Below are 22,639 nucleotides of genomic sequence, written 5' to 3' on the forward strand. Positions count from 1 at the left end.
TGGTCCTAACAAATTCTTCCCTGGGTTATATCTGGATATATTAAATTTGCAGGCTTGCTTTATTGAACAGTGTATGTTTTCTGATAGTATTCAGTGTTTTGAGGAGAGTGAAAAAAGTGGGACAGGTTTCTGTGTCCTATAGTATCTTGCTGCATCTGTTATGTGAAAAGTTGAATTTTGAATAACTTGTGTATGGTTAGTTGTGATTTTTTTCCCTTATTCCCTTTGTGCATAGTATTATATTTTTCTTTAATATAAGCTGAGTTATAGCAGCTGTCTAATGCTTGTATTATGGAATTACATGGGGCACAGAGTATTTGAATGCTTGATTCTGCCTGACCCTGAAAATGCAAAAATGAGGAAAAATGAATTGTATCAAAGTTGTTACAGATAGTAGGATTAAAAAAAAAAAAAAAAAAAAAGAGTGGAATGGAATAGAATAGTTCTGTTGGAAGGGAATTGCAGTGACTGTGTAGTCCAACTGCCTGATCACTTCACAGCTGACCAGAAGTGATCTTGCAGATTTTGATTATGCAGAAGCCATTGCAGGAAAATCAGAATTAATATATAAGTTTTGGTCTGCCCAGCTGCTGAAAACCCACCAGATATAATGTTAAAAGCATGTTAAAAAGCCAAACACTTCATTTTTGCCCCAAAACACAAACAGCTTTGTTGTAATTTTGACTGTATTTGCTTTCCAGTGCAAAAAATAGCAAAAAAAATTTCCTATGTTCAACAAGCTTTGCAGCTACTAATAATTTTCTATATGTTCTTAAATATTTTTCAGTGTCTCCACTTAAAAAAATTAGTAATTGTAGGAAGGAAAAGGAATATGAAAGCATATAGTATTGGCAATATTATCAGAAAAATCCCAAAGTGATGCTTTAGTGCTGCATCACCTACACTTTTGTAGGTACTCTGTCTCCTTACTGTGTGGGCCTTAAAATCATGCATGAGTCTGTTGTTTAGGAATATATTTGCCATAATCTTCAAAAGAGACCTGTTACTGTGAATATTCATAAGACTAAACCATTTGTTTCCACCGGGATGAAGCATCCTGGACTCCAAAAGCAGTCAGCATATATCACAAGTAATTCTCACTTATACAAACTGGGCTTCTAGGTTTAAATTGGAACTTTAGCAAGAGGTTCAAACCTAAAATTTAGGAACTTATATTTGAGAGTGGAATGGAAAATCTTGAAGCTTTCTGTACTATTAATGTATAAAGAGTTCTCTCTTTTGGCTTAGGCTGAAAGCAGTTCCTGCCTTTGTTTTTAATCCTCAATTTTTCAAATTTTTAGACTTTAACTAAAACAAATGCTGTGTTTTTTCTCATCTTTGAAATGTTTCTTTTTCTAAGGAAATCTGTGTTTTTAAATAAACTCTGGACATTGTGTGTGGGCACACGGACTTAAAATTCTTTAAGGAGTTGTTTTTAAGAGCACACATTCCTTGTGTCTTTGCCTGATAGCAAAGCTGCTAGTGGTGAATGACTTTGCTAGATGAACTTCAAAATCATGACCTCTACAAAATGAGAAATATACAAGATACAGTTTAGAAAGAAAAATTATATTAAAATTCTGTTTCTTCAATTGGTCTTGTAATACCTTCTTTCTTGTTTTACAGAAGTAAAAACTGACACTGCAACCATGAACATCAGTATATCTTTCAGTTTCATTGCATCTGGAGTCAGTGACTTCGTACTGAAAAAGGTTGATTTTTAGACTACAGACCATGACAGTTTGTAACAGTGAAGGAACATACATGTTTGTGTGAGTACATGGCCATGTATACTTGTAATACAGACTTGTCTGTATCTATGCATGCACAGGTTTAACCTGCAGCTGACATGATTATGCAAAGCATTTAAGGAATTCTATAAGCTTTGTTGAAAAGAAGTAATTCTGAAAAAATATACTAGCACATCTACTGGAAGATGAGAATAGCGTGATTTTTTTAAAGTTGAGGCATTATTATTGGGACGGTAAAATAAAGTTTTGTGATAGCTGAATTTGGAGTCACTGATGCTTGGTTATACTTACAATTGGGTAGTTTTGCCATAAAGTTAAGAGTCAATGTTCCCCTTTTAATCCTGTTAATTTTACTAAATTACTTATGTTACAGATTAACTGCATGGCAGTATTTTAATTGTGTTTGTAGTAATTTTAAAAATAGTTGCTGGGGATAGGTCATTTAATTATATTTTATCAGTAAGAAAGCATTAGCTCTGCTGTGAGTGATAGCCAGCAAGGCCATCTGCAATGCCTTTCAGTTCACTCACTCTGAATTGTTCAGATAAAGACTGTCAAGTGCTGCCTAAATAAGGAAGGAGCCGTGGTAGGGTTAAGTGCAGTGAAGGACACAAATGGAGCATTGATTCCAGGCATGCTGGAGGGTCTGAGCTGTTTCCTGCAGCACTGAACCTTTTAAGAGTTTTCATTGTTTCCCACAAAGTATTAAAATGCGAGTGTCTGCCATTCAGGATCTCAGGGAGGATGAAAATGAGGATTGGGAAGAAGAAAAGGTGAGTTAAACCTCAATATTTTTGCAAAGTACTTATTTCCTTCTATTTTTCCTCTTTAGGACAATAAACCTGTAATGATTACCTTCCTCTTTCAGATCTTCCTCAAGCCTGTTATTGAGGACAGAAATATGGAACTGGCCCGAAAATGCAGTGAATTAATAAGTGATGTAAGTGATGGTGGCTATTCGCACTCTCATATTTGCATTTCTTCTTTCAAATGCATTTATATTTATGATACATATTTTCTGAAATATGTACAGTGTAGCATGTGCCCATCCAAGGCTCAAATAATAAAAGCCCACAAAAGAATAGAAAAGCACACATTACTCTGGTACCGTAAATTATCAGCCACAGAAGAATGAGCTTTTCAGAGCTCATTTGGAAGGTATAAAGCACAGGCCCTAGAAAGGGGTGTTTCAAAATGTGGGTCTCAGGCAGAGGATGTCTGCCAGGAGAACACCTTGGCTGCTTTCATCAGGAAAATGTGGTATCTTTTCTGGTTGTAGCCTAATCCTATGCGGTTTAATTGGTTTGAACAAAACTGAGTTCCAGTATACATAGCTCTAAGGAGCGAAGTTAAAAATAAAGATAAATTTTTAATGTTAATCTTTTGTTTGTCCTGATAGATGTCCAAAACTGCTCGGCATATTGTTATTGACTATGCTTATAGGACAAATCTACTCAAATGCTAGAATATTTTAAAATATTTTTTAAAAATATTTAGCTCGCTTATTCTTGATTTAGCTACTATAGATTTTTAAAACTGTGGATCTGTTATATAAACATTATTTAAATATCATAAATCAGGTCCCAGACGTTTTAAATTGGAGCAGATCTGATTGCTTCAATGTAACAGGATCAGGTTTACCTTGATGGAAATTTATTTTTGTTTCTCTCTGGGACAGTGTGTTGAGAAAAGTAACTTTATCTCTTCATGGGTGCACGGGTGTAAAGAATGATATTTCTCCTGTGAGAAAGCTGGCTGGCATGAGAGTAGACCTTTCTGAGGAGAGAGTAGTGACTTGCTTCAACAAATGTTATAAAGAAACCAAAAAATGGTGTCTGGCTTGTGTTATAATACGATATTTAGGTTTGGGTTGTTGATTTAATGGGAATGGAACATACAGAATCTGCATTTTAGGTATAAATTTTTAGGGGTTGTGTATCAGAAAAGAACAGTTAACTCAGAAGACCAGTATCTGGGATGTGAAAAGTGTTACAGTGCTGGCTTGAGAGTGTGACTTGACAAGGTCAAAGTTTCCTCTTTCCTCTTGTCCATACACCTCCTACTTCAGTTTTCACAGAAAGAGTGCTGAAAATTGAATAGATCCTTAAGAGAAGCTACCAAGATGACTCCTTTGTAAACTCAACCTACTTTAGGAAGCAGTAGAAATTAATAATATTTTTACTGATAGATATATACATGCTTTCTTTGGGAAAAAAGGGCATATGGTGCGTTAAGTGCCTGTCAACTCTTGTAAAGGCAAAAATGAAAATGGACCTGAAGCACTTATATGACCCAATGTACATTTATTGCATCCATGCAGCTTCCTTCTAAACATGGTCACTGTTCTTAAAGAAAAAAAAACTTCTTGAAAAATGCCAAAGAAATCTTTTTTTAACTGAAAAGGAATTATTACTCTGCAGTGTACCCATTAGGAATAATGTTGGCTGTGGCTCTTAATTAATGGATAAATGGAGTGGCTGTATATTCTTGGATTTTCTGCAGGGACTTGAGAGCTAAGGCGAATAGCTAAGTCAAGCCAGGCTTCTACTGCTTATAATGGTTCAGGGATGTGGGCTTTTGCTGAAAACTTGTGATGCATTTAGCCTGCAAGTGTGTTAGATTTTCCTTGAGATATGTCAGGCATAATGGCAAAGTGTTATTAATGCTTTCAAAGAAAGAACAATATATAATGGTCCAAACCAATCTAATTTCAAAAAAGAGGCTCTTTGTTTAAAAATAACATCCAGCTTTGGGGCTTTATTCAGACTCAGATGAAATCAGAAGGGTTTTTTTCATTGGCTTGAATGGAATATGCATAGAATATGAATTTTGTTTCCCAGATTTTTTTTTGCTATAATGGAATTTCTTATGACCAGTGAAGTCCTTTGTACCTGAGTATAAATTCCTCACCCTGCACATTTCATTGTGTAGACCAATAAATTGCAACGAGTTTGCATTCTTACCATTTTGACTTGTTGACATTCAGAACTTATAATATATTCCTTATCCTTTTTAGCATCAACCTTTCCACATACTACTATTTGTGTGGATTTATGATTGGTGTGCATTTGTACAGTGGTTTTATGGCGCTTTCAGTTTGGCCTGCAGATGTCCTTGGGGGAGCAGCCTGTGTCCTTGCTGGCCACGAGCCTGGGTGTTTGTCCTTTTCTGATGGTGGAGCTGTCAGCACATCTCCTCCATCAGAATGTAGAGCCAGGAGTGCACATGCCTGAGATACTGGGGTTGTATTATGCTTGCCCTGCATTCTTTCTAGGCTGACTTTAATTTGGCAATATGGTTTTGAAGAAGTGTTACACTGGCAGTCCTTGGTGAATCTGTAATTGCCAGCCTTGAGCTGCACATAGGGGAAGCTGTGAAGTGTTTATGTGCTCCCGTTCTTGAGAAAATCCTCAATTTCATTTGAGGTTGGCAGATGTTTGTTCGGTGGATGTGATACCCCCTGGATTGTTTCTCTCGACAGTCGTTCCATTTAATCTCCCTCTATTATGAAATTTTATTCCGCAGATGTTTTCAAAACTGTCATGTGTGTTTGATTTATATGAATTGCCTTCCTCTCCAGGCCTTTTCTCTTCCACATTGAAATCGAGCTCGTCCATTTGCTTGTAGTGTATTTTCATCTCTTCTTTGTTTTGATTACGTGGTGGGATGTTGTCAGTACTGTTATAAACAGAGATGGGAACAATTATAGAAGGTAATTAACCAAAAGATCATAATCCTTTTTGGTAGAATGGCAGACACCACTTTCTGAAGATTCTGCTGAATTGTGGTAATGAGTGGTACCAGCACTTCTTTTCCTCTAAAGGAAAAAATAGGACTGCTTTCTATTTATTTGTCCTTGCACAGAGCCCAACTTTGCTCTAGGATGTCTCTGTTGTAAAGAAAAGTCCAAAAAGACCTAGAGCCAATAGTGGAAACACTGTGCCAAACTAACAGGGTTTTGACTACCTAAATCTGGGTGCAGCTGTTCCCCTGGACTCACCAATGCTAATCACAGCCTCTAACTCAAGAGGACCTTGAGTTTGAAATTGCAGGAGATGACTAAAATACTATGTATTTTAATAGTAATACTGTATGCCTGCCATTTTCTCCTGCTTTATTCTAGATTCCTATGGCCACAGAGAAAGGATTCTGCATTAGATGGAGTTGTGGTCTGACACAGTCCGTAGTCTTATAAGAGATTATAAGTTCAGAAATGTAGGTTTGGAAAGTGAATACTTAGTGGAAGGAAGTTTCCTTTTGTTCTAGCATAAAAGCTAGATAAGGTTCAGACATTTTTTTGTTTTTCTAAACAAAAATGGGTATTTTAGATATGACAGTTCTACAGCAGATCTTGGCAGGATGACTGTTGACATGGTTACACCACTGATGTTAAGATTATTAAAAATAGCTTTTGAGTATATCAATATTAAAGTTAGATGAGCATGTGTCCCTGAATGAAAGGAGTGGTGGCTGCTTGGATTATGCTGTTACCATTGGAGTCTTTCCTTTAGCCCACAGTTTCCCTTCTGTTTTTCCCCCTGAGAAAGGCTGGTGGAACAGGCCACGGGTGAGATGAATTTTCTTGGTGAACCAGGAAGCTTTGGCTTAAAGGTTGGATGCCCTTGTTTTATAAAGTTGATCTTCCCATATAATATCTATTAAGAAAAAAATGCAGCTTGAAACGTAATGTTTTGGTGGTTGTCTAGGAATTTTAATCCACTTTACTGGATAGTTGTGCTGCGGTCAGAGTAAGTTTTATGATGAGTCAGGGAGAAGAAAAGGATCTGGAGAGAACTATGAAAAATTGGGCCTTTAGTGAGCTATTGAACTTCAGAAGTATATTGAAAGAGCAGTGGCTCCAGGCCATCATTTGCAAATTCTTCCTATTTGTTTTTTTCACTAGGCTTACCAGATCTGCTCAACCTAAACAGCGTATTTTGTGGTGAGGGGTAAGCCACTTGCAGGCAAAATTTCCTATTCAATATTTAAGACATCTGAATTTTTAATTACCGACTTTGAAGAGGAATATTAGCTTCTCTGCCTGTTCATTCCATTCATTAGTTGTGTTCGATCATAGTCAAGCTTTTGAATATCTTCCTTGCATTGTTTACATATAACTGCAGGTTTTATAACTGCAGGTGTCATGACTTCATTATACTTGTCCCATTTCATCTTCCATCTTTCTGATTCCAAGCAATGTGGACAATAATGTAACAGAATGGAGTTTGTTGGATCAGAATTTGACCAAACATTTTGTTATATGTTCTCTCTAAATTGCATATTTGAGTCTGTATGCATTTTGTGGCTTCTATGGGTTACTGTAACAAATGTGAATAATAAAGGATTAAGGATTAGTCATTTACTGATTTCAATTCTTTTGAAAGCATGGCTTCTACAGCAGAACAGCTTTGTTTCTTCTAGTCATGTTCTGTCATTCCCCCCAATTAAGAGATACCTTAGGAAGCTTTTGTGTTTGATTCTTGAATGTAATTATTGCTCTGCAATTAAAATGGATATAATTACGGTCAGCTTTCAGATGTCTGTGGGTGATTTATCTAAGTTGTGAGCAGCAAGACTCTCTGTCTCCTCTGCCAGAGTCACAGCTTTACAGGAGTTTCTACTGGGAATGCCATCAAACTCACCCAGTAGACAGTCAGCTCTATAAACTTCCAATACATGTGTGCAGGTTGGACAGTAAGTGCCTGCTCATATTTATCATAAAAATGCCTTTTTTTGTCTGTTGCTCTGTGATTACCTGGGAGTATGATGTCACACACAGGTTACATGAACCACTGGCTTTGTGAGTAAAGTCATGGCACAGTAATGTTACACCCATTGTTCACCAAAAGGTTTTCTTTGAGAATAGACTGTAATCCAGAAAGGCAGATGATGTGATTTGGAATTGACGTGTAGATTCTTTCAGTAGTCTAAATCTGAATGGTCTCTATATCAAGCAAAATTGTTTCCTGTGTGAGGATAAAGTAGTCATGAATTTGAGATGAATTTGGCATTATCTAATCCATTTTTCAGTAGACACAATCTTTGCCTTAGAAAGCACAGGAGCTGATTCTGTGTAAGCTGCCATCCTTCTCATAAGTTTTCCAAGTCCCTGTAGAGGAGCATTCACTAGAACTTGTGATATCCATTAAGGACTCAGAGAAAGAGGATATTAAGGCTGCATATTTCTGTAATGCTCAGATGCAGATCATATTGCTTCTGTCAGTGCTTGTCAGCAAGTCTAGAGTGCATAAATTTGAGCTGCTGTTAGGCAGAATGTGAAAATGAGGTTAGAGAAATGGTAGCAGATAATAACCATGAAAGCTTAGTACTAAATAATTCAATTTGCATTGATCTAAACAATTCTCTGTACAAAGAAAGAAATGTAACTGAAAACATCTACGGCTATCCATGTAAAGTGTCTGTTGTTAAAACTTAGTCCATCTCATCATAATTCACCATCTTTCTTCATGCAGTTTGTATATAATGAATGTTCCTACATGTTAACCATGTCCATATCTTTTATCCTTCTTGCAGTCTCACTAATAAAAACAATAATTCTGACTTTAGCAACACTCGTGTGATTATTATATCTGCCCTATCTACTTTTTGTCCCATTGTAAGAAAAATGTTGGTTGCTTAAAAGAAAAGAACTTTCTTTTTTTTTTTTTTTTTTGGCCAAATATGTCATAGTGTTCTGGTGGGTTTTTTTCATGGTTTCCTATGTGCATACACATTTAAAAATGCCTCAATTTAAAATTTGCTTGGTCTTGAAGAAATTCTATAATTACTTGTATGTCATGACTGTTGGGTGCTTTGTAGGCAATAGTTTGGCCTCCTGAATTTATTCATGTAACTCTTGGATTCATAAAGGGGCATTTGATGATGTTATACAGATTCTGTGCTTGCTAGGTCTGTGTTAGAAGTTAAACAATTTTTATCTTTGAGATCAAGGATCAAGAAGATCAATTATTCGATTCTTCTTTCTTTAGAGATACTAAAACAGCTACAACAGTCGTGAAAATGTGCTCTAGATGTAGAGAAAAATCCTGTCTTTTTCATCTATATTATTAAAGAGTTCTGTGACTTTTACATAGCCCTGGTAATGTGCGTGAGAACTCGTAGCTTCCCTTTATGGTTTAATTTGATCCAGCCGGAGGTATTTGCAAGCCGCCCAGCACAGTATCCATGAATAAAATAAAATAGAAATGATAAAAAAAAACCAAAAACCAAAAACATTTGCTTTTCTGTGTGTGTGTTTTTAAGAACAATTAAACTTCTTTTTCTCCTCTTTGTAGATACACTATAAAGAAGAGTTTAAAAAATCTAAAGGCAAGTGCATATTTGTACCTGACACCCCGCAGCTAAAACATGTGAAAAGCCTTGGTGCTTTTATTTCTGAGGTAAGATCTAAAAGACTGAAAAATTTTCTTGGCTTCTTATCCTTCCTAAAAACTCTTTCAGTTGAGTATTGTGATTTTTAGCAGGGGAAGGATGGCTTATTTCAAATAATAATTCTGTTTAAAGCTGAAGTGAATTTGAAGGCTGTAATTAGTGTATACTGCAATGTGAATAATAATAATAATTTGGAATTACATGACACTTTTATTTTGGGATCTGAAGATACTTTATTAATGGTTCTGAGCAAGTCCTAGCTATCCCATTTTATGTGGGGATAAACTGAGAATAGGAAAGGGATGTTACTTTTTCTGCAGTGATGAGGTTTGCAAATTACACCTATGCAAAATTTCCCTACTGTGGAGATTTCACAGCCTGATATCAAACAGAAGGAGACAAGGAAAATGTTTACAGATTATCATCCCTGTCCTCCTTCAGCAGCCATCAGGTCGGTGCCATCTGTGGATTGCCCGAGTACTTGCATATCTGTCTATCTGTCAATCTGTCTGTCTGTCTGTCTATCATCTCTGCATACCTGTGCACACACACACATGCAGCTGTGGTGGCAAAGAAAGATCAGCAGCTTCCAAAGTGTCAGAGCAGCATTTACTGCCAGCTCTTCATGTCCCAGGTACAAGGATTGCATCTCTGATTGTTTTCCATGGGTAAGAACAGCAGCAGAAGTTTCACCTGAGAGACAGCAGCTTTGTTTAGGAATCACTGGTTCTGAGTGATTTTTCTGTCACTATGGCCTTTGAAAAATTAAAATTTTGGTGCCTCATTTTTTATGCCACTTTTATGATTATAATAAAAAAGTCCCAGTATCGCTGTCTGAGGTTACATAACTTATATAAATTCTAAATTCTTTCTGATATACAACAATTTGCTGTGTAGCTTTCAATATAAATGCATCTAAAGAATGCTTTTATTGTATTTATCTTCCTGTTTTCTGAGGAGTGGCATGTCCCAAAGGAAGTAAATCTGATGTAATTGCACTTTATAAGAGACAGAATATGTGTAGTCTACAGAAATACAGTATATCGAGAGTATTTATCTAATCTATCTGACTCCAGAGAATCTGCTGCTAATTATTAATAAAAGATTTAGAGATATAAAAATATTCTAAAATTTTAAACCCTGTAGGTTTGATATTACCACACTTTTGAGCACTCTGCCTGTTTATTGCAGCATTACCTGAAGCCAGTGATGTGATGGATGGTTTATCTTGTAAATTACCGACCTCTAGTGTCCCATCACGTGTATTTGCAAATCTTGAACACTGATATTCTTAACAGCACATCCACTGCAGTGAAAAAGAGCCCTGTGTTTTGGGGAACACATATATATATTGATATGTATACATATCATCCATTTGGGGAATTAGCCTCTAATGAAGAACTGTGTATTTCACAGTAAATAACTGACATTAGACAGTATAATTGAAAATATTTTTGGTATTTATGATTACTTTCACAGCAGTGTTGCCATTATTGTTTTATGAACTTGGAAGACTTAGATCTGAAGCGAAAGCCTCACATATTTTGAGGTATTGTTCTGGTATCTCTTGTAAAACCCCTTTGTGAGGAGCTGCCAGTACTGAATACTGGAGGAAACACAGGATAAATAAAATGTAATTTAAAAATGAGACTGTAATATGAACAGATGAAACAGAAATTATGTCAGACAGGCAAACTTAAGTGTTCCTCCCCCTTTCTAGCTACATTTAATTGCTGCTATTTATTAGTTGGTAAAATATTTGCCAATAGAGATGTTTGCCTCTCATTTGCTCCCCTTGTTCAGGACTCTGGAAAAGAGAAAGAAGAAAAATAATTTTTGGATTTGAAAATGATCTGAGAAAGGATAGAAGAATCTACCTTGCTTATTTTATTTTGTATTTCCACCAAAATTATTGAATTTAATTAGTAGATATTTTGCATTGCTTTGTGAATTAGGCACATCCCCATAAAGTATTATTTAAAGATGTTTTTGCTAGAAAGTTAGTGAGAGCTAATGAAATTTTTCCAGTTCTGGTCTATGCCATTTTACTTACTAGGAAAAATAAGTACTACATTTACTGTATCTTCATTTTTGCATTTTATGTCACCTTTTTCTGCCCTCTAGGTGAAATATAAAGGAGCTGCTAAGAAAGACCTTTCCAACTCTCTGTATCAGCAGATGCCAGCCACAATTGACAGTGTATTTGCGAAAGAATTAATGCACCTTCAGAGCAAGGTACAACTTTAGAATTGCAAAAATGATTTTGAGATTAATTGTGTGTCAGAATAAGTACACTTTAAACAAAATATTTGAACGGACACTTGATTGTCTACTTGATTTATTTGGGTGAGCTTATCATCCAGAGTTTATCACCATAACTTCTTAAATTCAAAAACGACTCATTTTTAAAATGTTGACAATTTTACTTATATTTATTAAATATGCATTTAAAAGTTGGTAGTGCATTCATTGATCCAGTGAAATCCGTGACTGCAATAAGGAATTATTGAATTCAGTGACATTGCATGGTCCTTCTAGAATGGGTAACTCTTATATAACTTTTCCCAGTTGGGTGTTGTACTAGCTATATAAAATAATTGATGCTGAAGGCAAAAGAAAAGCAAACTGCTTTAATGACTTCTAAAGGCACTTAGTGGTAGCAGTAAATGTATTTGTGATGCTCTGCATACTACTACTTACAACAAATTTTATACCATTAAAATATGAACTCAAATATATTGAATATAGTGTAAAGCTTGTAAACAACCAGTAAAATAGTAAATTCCAGTTCAGTTGCCTTCCAGGACTCAAAAATATAATACCCTAAGAGTAGGCAGGTGACCCTTCACTTCCACTGACCTCAGTGGAATTGTGAAAGTTAAGCATGTGTAATATGAAGGAGGTTACAGATTTTCATTGTTACTCATGAGAATTACGTTGGCTAGAATGTCATGACTTTCTGTCTACCAAGCATTTCCATGGTTTTCTTGGTTTTGCTTTCCCCTCTCTTAAAGGTATCAACTACATATAGTTTAAAACAGCCACTGGGTGAAGGGAACAGACTTCTAAATCCATAATATTGATTGTATCTCAATATGCATTCTTCTAATGCAGTGACACAGTGCAGTGACAGGAAAATATTAATAGAAAAAAGAATGGACTAAAATTTCAGGACAGCTTGTGGAGAAATGTTTTGATATAAAACATTATGTTAATCAAGGCTATGTTAAGCAAATTCATTAACACATACTTTAGTTTTCAGAATTTGAAAAGGAACATGTATACACAAGTTAAAGCACCACAGTAGCTAAAATGACATTAATGTGATGTTTCATTGTAAAGTGAATGATTAGAGGAATTATAGTAAAAATAAATTGGGAATTAAACTTGTATAACATTTTTGAGCCATTAGCTTGATTTATAAAACATTAGTTAACTATTTTGCCACAGATTTACTCCCAAATTCATTCCAAATTATTACATTCTACATTAGCTTACACAAATGAGGTTAATTAACATTGGTGATGTGGCAGAAAAGATAAATAACTGAAACTAAAAATGAAACCATTGGTTCATCAAAAACCCTTTCAAGGAAAAGACTGGCATTTTTATTTGGTAGTTTTTGAAGGCTTTCTTCAATCATCCTACAGTTCTAGAGAAAAAAATATGCATATAGGGTGAGTTATATTTAAGCAGAATTTTTTCCCACAAAATTCATACTATCCCCTTAGGAGTAGATGCATTATAAATCATAATATACCATAAAACTTAAAGATACGCTGACACATTTTTCCAACTTGTGGTTTACTGCTGCAATGGACCTGAATTTAATGCTACTTTGAGAGAGCTCTCAGGGGATTTTCTAGTGAAAAATCTTCTCCACAGTATTCAAATCTAATCCATATTGTGCCTATCACTGCAGTACCTAAGTAGCTAATACAAGGACTTTAGATTTCATCTGGGTCAGGATATGGCAGAGGGGGTTTCTACTGCATCTGTCTAGCTGGGATTGTGAATTTACAGGTCATCACTTCAGGAGGAGACTACAGATATTCCATAGGAAGGAGAGAGAACAGCACCAGCTGGCCATTGCTCCAGCTCTGCTCCAAAAAGGCTGCTGTAAACACAGAATTGCAGTCTGTTTCTGAGTTATAAAATAACAGTAACCTGATTTTAAAATAGGTGCCGATTTCCTGAGAGGTGGAAAATATGAGTATGTGTCCTCCCTACCCACATTAGAACAAATGTACACCTTTGACTCCCTTTTCATGCTTCTTGGATGCAGTGCTGGGCTGGAATGCTTTTGTGGGCAGATCAAGCAGGACTCTCCTTGCTCTGTGGTGCCATGTTCTTGGCAGGATCCGCAGCCTCGTATGCCAAGCAGGTGCACTGGGACTAGAAGATCATGGTAGGGAAGAAAGAGAGCCCCTGACTTTGACCAGAGCTGGCTGCTGGCACAGACTGGGTGCCTCTGGCAGAGGATCTCCTTGCACAGGTGTGTCCTCCTCAAATGTGCTCTCCCCTGATGCAAAGTTTGCTCCTGAAATGGTGCTGCTGTGCTGCTGCTGCCCAGAGCTCTGTCTTCAGCCTACCTAGAGCCCACCCAGTTTAGTAATTTGATACACAGTTTCAAAGCACACACATGATTTGGGAAATTGGAGGCAACTAGGGGAAATTTCCTGTTTTTCTCAAGGAGTTACACCCTACCTACAACTGCCCTCCACTGTCCTCTCCAGAGCCAACAGGCTGCCACAGCACCATTGACCACGTTTGCATTCTTTAACTCATGTGGCAATTGTCAGTGATTTCAGTGGTGCCAGGATCTCCTCCTTCAGGGGTCCTGCCATGCAGTGTCAGCACTGACACAAGGGTCTTGCTGTAATAGAGAGTATAGCACCTTGACACATGTGGTTCCCTTCTTGTGGAGCCTCTTCCCCATATTGGCTGAATTGAATCATACTCAATTCTCTCTTTGAGATACTCAGGAAAGCCTGAAACAAGACTTCCTGCTGGCTTTTGCATGAAACCCATGTTTGCTCTTTTGTGTTTTATGTAGAACTGGCATGAAGAAAGAAATAAATACCCACAGAGAATACATCTATCCAAGACTGGCAAAAAAAAAAAAAAAAAAAAAAAAAAAAAAAAAAAAAAAAAAATCCCAATGCTGTTTCTGGGAAAAAATGAAAAAGACGTTTCACAGCCCCACATACTTGGGTGGCTTTTATAATTTAAATTTTTTCTCTCTTCACAGAAAATTTGACTGTGGCCTTCTAAATGCCTTTCTTGAGAGTGAGAAACCAGCTTTCCTCCCTCTCTCATTTTTGTCATAATTGTCCCCAGGGTAAGCAAAAAAGAGGAGAAGTCCCTGTCATCACTGAATAACTTACTCTCCTTAACAGCCTACAAAGCTCTCACCAATTTCCCTGTTTTCTGCAGTGAGAAAATAAATTTTATGAGGGCAATCTAGGTAGGGAGCCTTCATTTTGATTTTTCTCAAAGGAAATGGAAATTTTTAGAGAAATTGCAATATTTCTGTGGAAAATATTGCTGAAGGAAAATTTCTGATCATTGCTAGCTCTGTGCCAGGTCTTTTTCTTGTCTGAAGATCAGTATACTGAATACTTCCTTATGTAAAACAATATTTTTTCAAATAAGGTGTCACAAACAATGATAAAGGTATTTAAAATTGCATGGGGGTAGTAATGTTGAAAAAAAGTAAGTACTTCATCATTATTTTCATCACTTTATTTCTGCCATAAGAAGTGATTGCACTGTTTTTCTTCATATCTAAAAGGGATAATCAAAAGCAAACTGAAGGCAGTTTAGTTTTCTACTTTGCACAGGGCAATATCTCAAAGAGTCAGTGTTGAATGGTATTTCCTGTTTCTTTATAAAGGTGATGAGCCAAGAGAATCTTAAGCAATATTTTCAACTTCCAGAGGAAGTTTCAGAGGGTTTTTTTTTTTACTAAAATAAAATTTTTTGTTGTTTATTGCATCATTTCCAATCATATTACACATTATCAAAATTTTAATGTAATTTTAAGGTTTTTTATGGTAGGAAATGTCATATTCAAGATTTCTTCTCTTTTATGGTGGCAGGTATTAGTCTTCTGGACTTCTATAGTTCTGTTTTACACAAATACATTGGATAATCTAATTCTCTATAGGGAGATTAAAGTGATGTTTTTGGTATTCTTGAACATTTCCTCCTACGAAATCCTACTTTGTGGATTTTAAGTTCAGAGCACATCTTACTGACTATAAATGGAAATAAAAATGAAAATGTCATAGTGTTTAATGTATGCCAGAACAGGGGGTCAGTCAGAGCTAGGTTAAAAGAACACAAAACCTTCCTTAATGCAGCTTTCTATTGGCACACTGGTGTAAAAGAGAGAAGAAAAATAAAAAATGAGTACTAACAAATTGGTTCAATCTGAAGTCATACCTACTTAAATAATTGCCTTGTATTTCTCAAGTTAATAAATGGCACCACTACAGGGTAAAGGTTATGTCAGTGACCTATAATGCTTGATCTCTGTGTAGAGTAGTTTCATATGTAGATTTGATTAAGGAAATTCAGTTTAGCTAAAACTTGAAAGTCATCATGGGTTGAGAGATAAATGTATGCATACTAACCTATAAAACTGATGAAATAATGATAAATATTTTTTCATGTTTACTTGGAAGCGATTTACAAATCTGGGAATGGTTCTACACTAAACTGTCCCAAACTAAACTAGACAGCCATTGAACAGGATTACAACAAGACTATTTCAGTGAGTTAATGAAAATAATGGGAAAATATAAGAAGAACAGATGCCAAAGCAAGTGAAATATTGCTGCATTAAGCTAAAGAAATGGTCATCTTTTCCCAAGACAGCAGATACTCGTAATTTCTGTTAAATTTCTCCTGCTGAGAGTTGATGTGTTACTGTGTTTTCATATCTTGGTTACATAGCCCATTCACCAAGGGGAAAATAGAGCTCTTGAACCGGTAAAATGGCAATGTAATAAAATATCTGTAAATTAGTAGATTTTGGGTCCTCTGTTCATAATGACATTAAGTGGAGAACATTTAAAAGTGACATTGTAAGCAAGGAGAATTAGCAAAAGAGTTTTTGTGGCATATGCTTGTATTGTAATTCCACTTTTGTGGGGAATAATCTGTTAGTGATGCTTCGGTCATGTTAAAGATTATGTGCTTTTCCATTTGCAAGATGTAACAAATGTAGGCAAGTTGTAGACTCTTTGTTTCACTGTCAGTTGTGTTTATTCTTGCAGAGGGCTGATTGTTAGACTGGATAAGGAGGTGGTTTCATTTTAAGGTTCCTGATTTGATACTTTTGTTCACATAGTAGCTGTGAAAAAATATGCTTCCCCCCTTCTTGTCTTAGTCTTTCAGCCTGTATATCAGTTTGTAATCTGAGATAGGGCAGATACTAACATATTGCTTTGGGCACACTGCTCTGTAACTCACACGAAATCTCGCTTTAAACAAAAACAGATACAGCATTTTCTCACAATTCTAGTATCCTGTCTTAAAAGAGTCTGAATCTCTGTAGTTGAGAGTTTCCATCTCAAAACTTTCACAGTATTCTTTTATTGCTATTGTGGGTTTTTGTGTCAATCCTTCTTCTCCTAATCAGCTTTCTATCTTATGTAATACTTGCTCTTTTCTTATGGATTATTTTAATGCTTACTCATGAGAGCTATTAGAAAATGAATTTTCTTGATGCTTGCTACTTTTTAGGCATCAAAACCTAGTGAATTTTCCTTAATATAAGCCTAAGAGCTTCTGACAAGGACAAGTGTAAGATCAGCTTTTCAGGCAGTTGTAGTATGTGAGTGTGTGTATGTAAGTATAACACAGTACAGTGAAAGATGGATGAATGCCCAACATAGAGTTCCATTTCTATTATAAAAGTAGAGGTGTTTATAAATTCACAATTCAATTCCATTTTCATTTACCATGATGACAATTGAATGTAAATATTATTTCTCTTTGTGAACCTGGGGCTAAGTCAAAATGCGTATTGTGCTGTTTGCTTCCCAACAGTGCAAGAAATAGAACTTTGGGCAATGGGTATATAATAAACAGTAAAACTGTTTGTTTATGACAAACGCATAAAATATTTTTTCCTCTGAAAATGGAGAATAATTATATAGCTGATTTCTTCAAGTGTATTTAAAAAAAAAAGTGGCTTTTGATTATGTTTTCCCTGGGTTTTCTTCTCACCTTGTTAAGCTTAATTTTCTGTGTTTGTGTATTACTGTTTCTTTCCCCTGTCTACTCATGCATCTGTTGCAATAACATATGCAGGGAAATTTCACTGCTCACTATGCCTCATATGTCTCTGTTTTGGGTGGAAGCTGCTCTCCATGAAGGAGTTAAATTATATATTAAGTTTCTTCCTGAATACAGGTAGACTATGCCACTAGATTTAACCTAGCTCATGTTATTATACCTGCTCTTCTCAGGTCAAAAAAGTATAATGTTGCTCTTTTCAGGTTCTCTATAAACAAAAACATGATGCTGAGAAAGGATTTTCAGACTATGCACGTATGAGGGAACCTCCAGATGTTAAACATGCCATGGAAGTCAGTAAACACCAGAGCGATGTAAGTACTCCCCCATCTGAAATGAGTGTGCTTGTTTTGGGTAGATACATCTGTTACAGCTTACTGAAATGAATTGGGCATGGAATATTTCCATATTTCCTTAATTGCTATTTTTTATTAATTATTTGCTTTGAAATAATTTAGGACATGGTGTGTGTATAAAATGTGCTATGAGTAACAGTATGTGAATTTTATTCTGAACGCAGTGGAAAGTGACAGTTACTGTTTATCAATAGTAACTAAGTGCTATCACTTCAAAACAAAATTGCAGGCACAGGTTTTCTGAATTCACTTGTAGCTACTTTTAAAGTGTATAAAATTATTTGTTTAAATGAACACCAGTGTTGTTTCAGTGTCTTCATCTGCCAATACTTGGGTAGTTCTTCAGGGGTGCTGTGTAGAGGAGACAAGTGAGCTGTTTCTACCCTGCTCTTGCACACTTATATGCACATGAAGAAGTTTGTTCCTATCTCATGATATGTATCAAGTGAATTTTCCAAATAATTTAATAGATTAATGTAGGATTTATTTTGCAGAATTTGAGCCATAATGTTCGGCTTTATGACTGCTCTGGTTTATATCATTTGATCAAAGTATTCATTCTTGTAGTTTTATTTAAATAACTTACAAATAATTAGGAGTATTTAGCAATATTTTGAAAGTTGATTGCTTTATTTTTTTTTCAGCTGCTTGTTATCTTCTTGAAGTTCTGAAGGTTTTCACAATATAGAAGCCTAATAATGGTATTTACATTTCATATTAGAATCAGGTCAGGTTTGATTTCATGGTCAAGCTAGCATATACTAGCTCAATGCATCATTGCTTGGGGCAGAAATGCTGCCCAGATTAGAGTCTTGAATAATACAGACACAAATTTGAAGAAGAATTTATATTAGTTTTAGGTTTTATAAAAGCTTGTGAGAAAAACAAATTTTTAGGAGAAGATTGGTTAAAATAGTGATGCCATTTTAAGGTGTACCCAAAGCTTTTATGAACAGCTGATGTGTAACCTTAAAGGTTTGATCCAGTTCATACTTGTTTAGGTAACCAAATCAATTGAGGTAGACATGTCATTTTGCAACTCTTTTTTCTTAGATAAATGGGATATTTGATTGCTGCTAACAATGTAGAAAACATAGCTTGGGTGTTCATTTTAAATTATCTTAAATTTACCCCATCTTCCCTATGAACAGAGCAACAAACACTCTTAGGTTATGTAGGCTGAAAACTAAATGTCAATGTTAGATGTATGTCTGTGTGCAGAATCTTGACAGCTGGCTGCTGATTAAAAGGCTGCTGGAAAACTTCAGGGAAGCATTATGTTTGAAGAATAATTTTTTCTTCTGCTGGGAAATACCTGCAATGGAATTCCCAGCAGTAATTTGCAACCTGCCTTGATTACAGAATTCCCTCTTCCTGTCAAACACTGTCCATTTCTGCTGTTGGAAGCATCAGGGTGTCACGCTGACAGAGCTTAGGAGCTGGGAATGTGAATGCCTCTCCCCAGAAGCAAGAGGTTTTTTATTTACCTAGCAGTAGGAATGATGGTGAACTGCTAGGAAAGGAAATAATGCTGGAAAGAGAGATGTGAAGCCCTCTCAGAGAAGGGACTAGGAGGAATATGAGACAAGTTCCTGTAGCAAATTAATCATAGTTTGAGGGTTAGTATGCTAGTGCAAAACCTATTCCCCTTCTACAGCTGTATATCACCTGCTAATAGAATTAAGGAGAGCAGGTCACAGATGTGAGGATAAATGAAATGCAGTTGTTTCATCTTTCACCCTTAAAACAAGCAAAAAAAAAAAAAAAAGAAAAAAAAAAAAAAGAAAAGGAAATGAAGGAAAACATGGGAGGGAAGGATGTTTTGATAAATGAGAACTTTTAACAGCATGTTAGAAATAATGAAAAAATATGATGGAAATTATTTTCAGCCTGAGCAAACTTCAAGAAATCAAATAAGTCATCCAGATGCAACAGAAAACTCTAACCAGTAAGTTTAATGTGTTTAAGAACAGATTCTTTCTGGTTGCTCATGAATAGTTTCAGCGCAATGGATAAGTACCTATCACACATAAAGGAGCAAGTTATGTAAATCTGGTATTGCTCAGCAGAAGCACACATCTCTTGTGGGTAATATTTGGGCAACATGGTGATTAGCTGTGGATTTCTTCTTTTGCAAGTACAGGTTTAATTAAGAACTGTGTTGGTTTTGATCTTGGAGTCAGAGCATGGAACAGCGAGCATCCCAAATATGGAGTGTTTGTCTTTCCAAACTATTTCAGGGTATCTGTGTAATCACAGCTTTGAAAGTGCAGAGGAAAATAAAGGAAACTACTGGGCAGGTAGAAGGACAAAGCTCTTTTATCCACCATTCAGCACAGTTTACCTGTGGGAGCAGAATGCATGTTTACCTACAATGCTCTGCCAACTCAATTCAACCTTTACATGGAGGGTTTGCATCTAAGAGGATTAGGATGTGTTTAAGACTATTTACTCAGCCTTAAAATAAAGCTGACATTTATATTCAACTCTGTGAAATGTGCAATTTCCTTTAAAAATTAAAACTGTATGCAGCTCACCATACATTTGTGCTGACATTTTGAAATGGTCATGTGCTGTAGGCCTTCACACCACTTTGAATATCATTAACATTCTGGGCATGTTAATGGGCATCATTAATATGTTTGGGCAGAAACTGGGTAACAGGGAAATACTGTAAAACCTCCTGAACAATGTGATCATATATAATAAAATAATTTTTCTCATTTTTATACTTAGACTGAAGAAAATTGCTCTCAAATGAACACAAGTAACTTTTCTAATGACAGGAAATACACTCGAAGAAGAATTTAAATACTACATAATGCTTGAAGGGAATCATGTTTATCCAAACCAGAGTACTTTTCTCTATAAATTGTGTTTTGTGAAGTCAATGTTAATGATGTAATTATGGCATACAAAATCATTTTCAGAAGAGCGAAATAGGGACCATCAGCCTACTTTGTCTATGCTTAGCTGATCAGTTGACTCATCTGGAAGTTTCCAAACTTGAGACCAAAACTAAGTGGTGGTCTTAAAACAATGTCATGTCACATTTTTGCTTTATGTGTATCTGAGTAGCATATGAATGGAAGGATGTAGTTGAATGGTGAAATGACATGACAACTAAATTTCTAAAGCAAAGGAACCATTTGCTATGTTGTGTCTATGTGGAAGCTGCACATAGCATTTGATGAAGGTACTCAAAGCTGTGCATCACAGTTTTGTCTGTTCCGTGACCTGGTCCATCACTGGGCATTTTGAATAGGAAAACAATGTTAAATATTTGTACAGCAGTTTAAATGTTCTGCTTCGTTAAAATGACTGATTCTCCTCACAACATTACATGGTATGAAATAAGGATGTGGTCTTTTGATTTTGCAAATAAGAAAACCACAGTGCACTCATCTATGGACATTTAAAAGGCAGTTTGCACATCTGATTTTAAAGCCTTGGTATCTTTTATACTTATCTACAAAGACTGCTTTTTTAGAGATGTTAGCTGACAGCTGGGCAAACTTCTGATGTATATAGATACAATTTCCACTCCACATGAGGTCAATGATAATTTATATGTTTCACTCACCCATCTAAATTTTAATATTTAAGATGTCTATATTGTCTTAGGAGCAAGTTATTTTTCATTTTCAGCATATAGTGCAGTCACAATCCACACACACATAAGAAGTACATTATTTCTGATAAGACCAAATAGGCATGTCTTAAACTGGATGTGCTTAAACACCATCAGTAGCATACCCAAATGTTAATGTTTGTTTTAATGCAGATCATGGTAAATTCAGGCTTCTTCTGTCTCTCTCTTCAGTATCTGTGTTAGAAAAATCACCTTTCTGACTAACTTTCTGCTGACAGTGGTTGTCAACAGTAGGTCCCCCTGGACCACTTCCAACTGGTGCTGAAAATGATGTTTACTCCTGGTGTAATTGGGACCAATCAATTTTAAGGTCCATTACTGGAAAGGATGACTGCATCAATCTGTAATGGGCCAGAAATGTGTTTGTCTCTTTTACACAAGCCGGAAAACAGTTTTCAACATCATTTGAGCAAGAATTAGAAAAGCTGTTGCCAATGATGATTGTCACCAGCTAGTCATTTTCTTAGTGTTGATGGACCCCAAAGTGTAGATGAGAGGAAAGAGGGCAGAGACACAGCTGACAGGCCATTAGTTAGTGGACTTAACAGCTCTTAGGAAATGCTAATCAGGGACAAAGAGTAAGAGACAAATTCTTATGCAGACAGGTGTGCCCAACTTCTTGCTGAATCCTTAAGAGGGCAAAATGTGTGCATAGCTGCTTGTGCACATTTGAGTAATTTATTATGTATTGTTTGGAATAGTTTTGGTGAGAAGATAAAAGATTTCAAGAAAGGGCTGAATCTCTTAAACCTGGGTTTGCTTGGCTCACCATGTAGAAGCTTCTGTTTGTTGATTGACAATCTGAGATGTTTTGCAGCATTGTTAGAAATCTATTTACTTTATGGCATTGAAGTGCATTCCACTGGTATTCCTGTAAGGTGAAGCATCTTCCAGACCCTGCTGGAGTAACTAGTTCAGCATGTTTATCCTCAGTGGACCTTATGCATTTTATAAGAGCTCAAGGTCTTAATAAGAGCCCTATTAAAATCAGTCTACTAATTATGAGCAGGCCCTGAATATTCTCCATGCTTTGCAAAAACCAGTTTCAATTCAGAGTATGTAATCACATTTGGTATTAAAGATGAAAAATGATTTTGTTCCAATTATTGCTTCACAATAATATTAACAATGTTGAATATTGAATGACTTTTTATTGTAATTTCAAATTGGTAGAGACCCAC

The 22,639-nt window shown here is 35.9% G+C and overlaps 1 protein-coding gene across 1 annotated transcript in view; it reads left to right on the forward strand.

Annotated features, from left to right (window-relative positions):
* The first annotated feature begins 2,461 nt into the window (after positions 1-2,461).
* Positions 2,462-22,639, forward strand: part of LOC128794411 (nebulette-like) — a 91,077-nt gene continuing 70,899 nt past the window's right edge. The window contains 5 exon segments of the mRNA XM_053954237.1: positions 2,462-2,524; positions 2,620-2,691; positions 9,047-9,151; positions 11,268-11,378; positions 17,654-17,764. Coding sequence (XP_053810212.1) covers positions 2,462-2,524; positions 2,620-2,691; positions 9,047-9,151; positions 11,268-11,378; positions 17,654-17,764 — 462 coding nt within the window.

This window comes from Vidua chalybeata, chromosome 1 (assembly GCF_026979565.1).
Source record: "Vidua chalybeata isolate OUT-0048 chromosome 1, bVidCha1 merged haplotype, whole genome shotgun sequence".
In the NCBI taxonomy this organism is placed as follows: Eukaryota; Metazoa; Chordata; class Aves; order Passeriformes; family Viduidae; genus Vidua; species Vidua chalybeata.